This window comes from Morone saxatilis, unplaced genomic scaffold (assembly GCF_004916995.1).
Source record: "Morone saxatilis isolate NCDOM2014 unplaced genomic scaffold, NCSU_SB_2.0 Contig15, whole genome shotgun sequence".
Lineage (NCBI taxonomy): Eukaryota > Metazoa > Chordata > Actinopteri > Moronidae > Morone > Morone saxatilis.
In genome coordinates, this window is record NW_023339707.1 from 13592966 (window position 1) to 13599087 (window position 6122).

The 6122-nt window shown below is 41.2% G+C and overlaps 1 protein-coding gene across 1 annotated transcript; it reads left to right on the plus strand.

Moving 5' to 3' along the window:
• The first annotated feature begins 45 nt into the window (after nucleotides 1-45).
• Nucleotides 46-3830, plus strand: hoxc8a (homeobox C8a). The gene is made up of 2 exons (XM_035657262.1): nucleotides 46-820; nucleotides 2243-3830. Exons 1-2 carry the CDS (start codon nucleotides 385-387, stop codon nucleotides 2557-2559), a joined length of 753 nt encoding a protein of 250 aa, XP_035513155.1. The 5' UTR covers nucleotides 46-384; the 3' UTR covers nucleotides 2560-3830.
• Nucleotides 3831-6122: the final 2292 nt, after the last annotated feature.

Sequence of the window (6122 nt, forward strand, 5' to 3'; positions counted from 1 at the left end):
GGGGCACTTGTGGTGGGGGTGGTTGGGTGGGAAGCTTAAAAAAAAGGAAAAAGAAAGAAAAGAGCAGCGTCTGTGACTGTGCCGGTGGAGCCAGCCCAGCTTTAACCTTAGCTAACGCACACCCAAAGCACATGCCATGAGCCGGGTTTGAGCCTGCAAAAAGCTGGGGGGAAAAACACTCACGACTGCGAGAGAAATCCGATGAGAGGAACGGCTCAGAGAGAGTGAGCTGCCGTAGATTGTCCAAAGGGGCAGCGTTTCTCCTAGTTCCGGTTTGTCTGCCTGTGTGCGCTGTGCGAGTTGGGACCCTAAACAAAAGGCTGCCATCATCCTAAAGGAGATATTCTACAGCGAGAGATCCCGTCTGCTTGATGCTAACTAAACATGAGCTCCTATTTTGTTAACCCTCTTTTTTCTAAGTACAAAGGCGGCGAGTCACTGGAGCCAACTTACTACGACTGCAGGTTTCCACAAAGCGTTGCCCGCAGCCACACGCTGGTTTACGGACCCGGAGCAGCCGCACCGGGCTTTCAGCACCCGTCCCATCATGTGCAGGACTTTTTCCACCACGGGACCACGGGGATCTCCAACCCCGGATACCAGCAAAACCCTTGCGCTTTGGCTTGCCACGGAGACGCAACGAAATTTTATGGATATGAAGCCCTTCCGAGGCAAACGCTTTATGGTACCCAGCAAGACGCAAGCCTAGCGCAATACCCAGACTGTAAATCGTCGAGCAGCTCTAACCCCGGAGAAGGACAAGGCCACTTAAATCAAAACTCCTCTCCCAGTCTTATGTTTCCTTGGATGAGACCCCACGGTCAGAATCATACTATTATTTCCTATTCTTTCTATGTTACTCTGTGCGCGCGCGCGTGTGTGTGTGCGTCAGCGCGTGTGTCTGTCTGTGTGTATGTGTTTGCGTGCATGTGTGCTAAATATGCTTGAGTATACATGAGTGTGACTGTTAACTATAAAACGAAATAAGTCAGGGAACATGATGGGGCACATACAACCTGTACTGCAGGCTGCTGTTACTCTGCAGCACATGTCCATACAGGGCTGAATTGTTGCTTTCAAAAGTGCCTTTAAACACAGATTTGCATATCACAGCTAATGACACCAGCTCTTCTGAAGTCAATTATCGTTGACATAAGATATTTCACAATTTCAAGTCTAAACGCACAAAGGGGGGGATGGATGAGTAAGTCCTAGTTTTTTAAAATATTGTGGTGCCACACACACACACCAGTAGCATGCAGAGTGACAGGAGGGTTAGCTGAAACACAACATGCACCGATTATCCAGAATCGGGGGTTTTAGGGGTTCGGGGGTAATTTGACCCACAGGCCTAATGTGGCTCAGACACATACTGCCATAATCATAAGGGCTTTGTGGATATTACCTCTTCCATCCATGGATCATTCTGTTCAGGCTATCAGACTACATTAACTCCACACAGGTGTAAGCTTCATTTTTATCTGTCATTTATCATTAGCTTGTCCCCATCTGCTGTTACAGTGCAGCTTTATCTCATCTCTCTTTTCTCATACTTTTCCATCTCTATTTTTCCTACGTGTGTGTCACTCTGTGAACGTGTGTGACTGAAAATCTCCACCAGGCGTGCACAGGCCCTGTTGCTAGTGAGGAAAACCATACTAATTACATGTAGTTTAGATATGGATTTTTGTTTGTGGGCATCAATAAACTGGTGGGAAATTGTCTAGATTTATAGATGTATGAATTAGAAATAGCTAACATTACTATTTATGTGTGTATATATATAAATGCTGTATATTCTCAGTACAGTCCATACCAGTGACTCTTTAGTGAAGTAGGTGTGAAAGTCAGACAGCTGATCACTCCAGCAGACAAAATTGTAAATGGTACAAACATAAGTGAAAATGTAATTAGTTAGAAGGCTGTTGTTTATAAATTCCACTCTTAATATGAACCCTATTTGTTATACGTGTAGACTAATAGATATTACTGTTAATAGAAAACCCAATGTAGCCCTCTTACTCTTTAAATAAGGGCTCTCCCCGCTCTTTATGGGTGAATGTGAATTGAAAGGGGTGAAAGTTGAATTAGGGAGCTGAACGATGAGTAGTCATGCTGCATGGAGAAAAAGTAAATGCAGAATTAATTATAAGTCATCTGAATGTTTTTTTTTATTTTTTATCTTTTTTAATGGGGGGGACCGTGGTGAGTCCAGCTAACCTCTGGCTTTATTTCATTCAAGCCCCAGGAAGACGGAATGGGAGGCAAACCTACAGTCGCTACCAAACTCTTGAACTGGAGAAGGAGTTTCTCTTCAACCCTTACCTGACCCGCAAGAGAAGAATCGAGGTGTCCCACGCCCTGAGCCTCACCGAGCGGCAGGTGAAGATATGGTTTCAGAACAGGAGGATGAAGTGGAAAAAAGAGAACAACAAAGACAAGTTTCCGGGTCAGAGAGGAGAGGCTGAAGCCGAAGCCGAAGAAGAGGGCAACGAGGACGGTGAAGGGGAAGAGGCAGAAGAGAAAGAAGCGGAAGAGAAAGAAGAGACCAAGGAGTGATTTTATGGTCCTTTTTATGGTTATATGGCTGAAAAAGAGAAAAAAAGAGAGGTCCCATAAACAGACGAAGAGTCACAAGGAGGCAGAGAGCGTCAACTTTATGACCACCCTTTCATTTTGTCAAGAGGGAACAGGAATCCCTCCAATGTTGCTGTCATAAATAGACAAAATTCTCCCTTCTCACGATTATCCTAACATGATTCGCATTTTTTCTGTAGAAGCTACACACGCTTGTAGCACATTTTACTTTGATAGAACTGTCGCCCTTGCGGAGGAAAAAAAAGGGGCGGTTAAATTAAAACGCATGTTAGATGGAAAATGGCTTAGCTATTTTTTACAAATTTGCTTTTAATAATAACTGTATCAAAAGCATAGCCAAATACGATCAAAAACATGACCAACGCCGACTTGTGTTGTAAATAGATTATAGCCTACATTTAAAAAGAACATCATTTCAGAGTATCCTTTCCGAACTTGTAAGCGAAATGTAGGCCTATAACTTAGTAGTGAGTGTTCAGACATCATCGCAGCAGTTACATTGGCTAACGGCCCATGTATAAACCACAAGTTTTATTATTCTAATTGTTACTGTTACTGTTTTACTCGTTTTCATGTGAATGGCCTAGACAAAGATAGCCATTAGCTCCTCAGACATCTTTTTCTAGGATTACCAGGGAAATGCAATCGTTTGAAATCCTTTGATGCTACCTAAACCTGGGGAAATTGCAATAGAGATTTCTGAATATAGAGATTTCATATGGTTTTAATTTTTAAAGTGTTCTATATCATCCTTATATTATTAAGTTATGTATGTAGCATTTACCCAATATACAATATACACTTGTTGAAGACAATTTGTGAGTCTTGGGAAGACAATTAGCTCAAAGCCAAGCAAACAATTTTGAGATTGTACCACGGCACTACCTAAACTCAGAGCCTTGCCTTTGCTGAATTTATATTCCTCACTTGTGGCATCGCTCTGATTTGATTGCAAGCTATTTCCCCAACAACTAAAACTGCCTATAACGCACATTTACTGTGTATGATAATACCTGCTACAATTACAACGATTTTAAAGTAAAGGGAATTTTTATTTTAATGTGCTGGTGATATAGCGTAGTTGTTTTGCACTGAATATAATCTTTATGTACGTCTTGTTATATTGATGTTAACAATATGCTCGTTTCCTGGTGTTTTCTCCTGTGAAAGACGGAATTGTGTGTCCCCGCCATTGTTGATGTAAAATCACAAATAAACAAGATGGCTCACAATCATTTCTGTTTTTTTTATTGATGTTACAGCCTCGGTTGCTCAAATGACTCCCTCTTCACCCCCCCCACCCAAACACACACACACACACACATACAGAAGAATGAGGCGCACATACAGACAAGTGTAACAGATTCATCTTACTATTACCTTTTTGCCACTTCACTGCTTTTTTTCTCTGTAACGAGTTATACACTTTGGGATGCTGTGGTAGCGTTCAGAGCTCACCCTTCAGTTTTCATATCAGAAATAATTTCATACAAATAACCAAAACAATTCAATGAGGAAATGGATAAACAAGCATCCATGATGATGCTTTGATTTTCAGCCCATATGCGCCCAAAAACATTTCCTGGCAGCGGCAGGAAGGGAGAGGAGGAGGAGGAGGAGGAGGAGGAGGAGGAGGAGGCGTAAAAGCATATTGAACAGCCTCTTGACTAAACTTTGCCTAATTTAAACTTTCCAACTTGTTTGATTAACATAAAAACGCCAGCCATGCGTTTGCAGACGTATCCCTTTACCTTTTAAGGAAAGGTTGCGCATCCCTTTCACAGCGTGCGTACTCTCCAAAGCCTAAGTCGTATTTGATTCATCCTCTTAATAAGAAACTTCCTCTCTTCAGGGAGGACGCGAAGCTTTTCTTAATGAATCTTGGGATGAATAATGGCTGTTTGAGATGAGATGAACAAACATCTGGCGTGATGTTAATAATCAGACGAAATAATGCCAAAGCATGAGGGAGGCGTTTATCTGTCTATACCATGCAAGGTGATGTGTGTAACCTGGTGTCCAGACAAACCTCCGGAAACCAGCAGAGCGTTGAAATCAAAGCGAATAAGAGGCCAAGTGCAGGTAACACCTTGTGTCTCCTCTTCCCCGTGTCCAGCTGCTGTTTTTATGATGATGGTTTGGAATAAATGGAGGGTATAAGCAGTCCGCATCTGAGTATCACTGAAGTAGCACAAACACTACAATATTACTCAAACGGCATGGCAGTGGAAGTGAATTGAAGTGCTGCTACAATTTATAAAAACACCAGTTCTCGTTCGATTATATGAACAGAACAGAAATCTGATCCTTCTTTTCCAACACATGTAATTTGACCTGGTCCTCTTCCACCTACTGTTTACAACAGAATTTCACCCTCATTTCTACTGAAAGACTCTCTGTGTTTTTAATTTGAAGGCCAATAACAGACTGCGTTTCCGGTGTTGCTTTTACATTTTCTTTCTTTTTTACAACTCATAGGAAGCACACAGATAGTTAACAGTGCCGTGTAGTTGTTTCATTGTCATGCAGCTAAATTATTCAAAACTCCTGGTGCGTCTAGCCTGTCTGCTTTTTACCCGCTCAGTTATAGACTATTTGAATAAGCTGAAGGAATCTCTATTCGATGTATATACGAAACACTGTTGATGCAAATACTTTACCGTGGAGGCTACTGTAAGGTGTGAGTGTTAGGAGACTGTTCATTCTCAAATTTTTTTTGTTGTTGTTGTTTGTTTGTTTGTTATTGGGCTTATCTTGAATTTTTTTAAGCTTTAAGGGAGATTGTGGGATTTGGAAAATAAAGGCCTAAATGTAATCATGCATTTTTTTGTTTTTGACACAGAAAAAAAATAAAGTCGCACGACTTTCTCCAATTGATAGCTGTTTCTTAATATACATTTTTTTATTTTATTTAATAAAACAAACTTGTAAACATAAACATAACAGTGCAGCATTTATTCAGTGTGACTGGTGAAGCTGTATAGTGGAACCTAACGAATGAAACTGATCAAAAGCACAGTGTTAAATTTTATCTGTGTCACAAAAAGGTGGATTTGTCTGCATTGCTTTTTAAATTTACTATATATTTTTTAAATATATGTCCAGGCTGATTCCACAAAATCAAATTAGTGTCAACTTTTGCAATTGTGCCTTATATTTTTCTGAATGAAACAATGTTGCGTCAGAGCGCAGCCCTTTGATCCAGGGTGTTTATTTCTCTCTTTGCGTGCGTGTAGTCTTTAGAAAATTCCGGATGTGTCTCCAAGTCACAGCTATTCTGCACCACGAATGGGCCCATTGTGTGTGTGTGTGTGTACTTTTAGCAGAGGATTGACATTACCAATAAAGTTTAGTGTACCTGCTGTAAACTTTATTGGCGGTGTAAAGGCACGGCTGGGATGGGTCTGCATCTTTTGTGTCTGTGTGCCGAGGCTCAGTGTGGAGATCACGGCCTGCAAGGACAAGATGCACCTCTCATCCAAGTATGTAGCACAAAATTCTTTAATTATTTGCTTGTAAGGGAA

Coding starts and splice junctions, on each gene's coding strand:
- hoxc8a (XM_035657262.1), top strand. CDS start 385: ATGAGCTCCTATTTTGTTAACCCTCTTTTTTCTAAGTACAAAGGCGGC. Junction 821..2,242: donor TCCTTGGATGAGACCCCACG/GTCAGAATCATA, acceptor ATTTCATTCAAG/CCCCAGGAAGACGGAATGGG.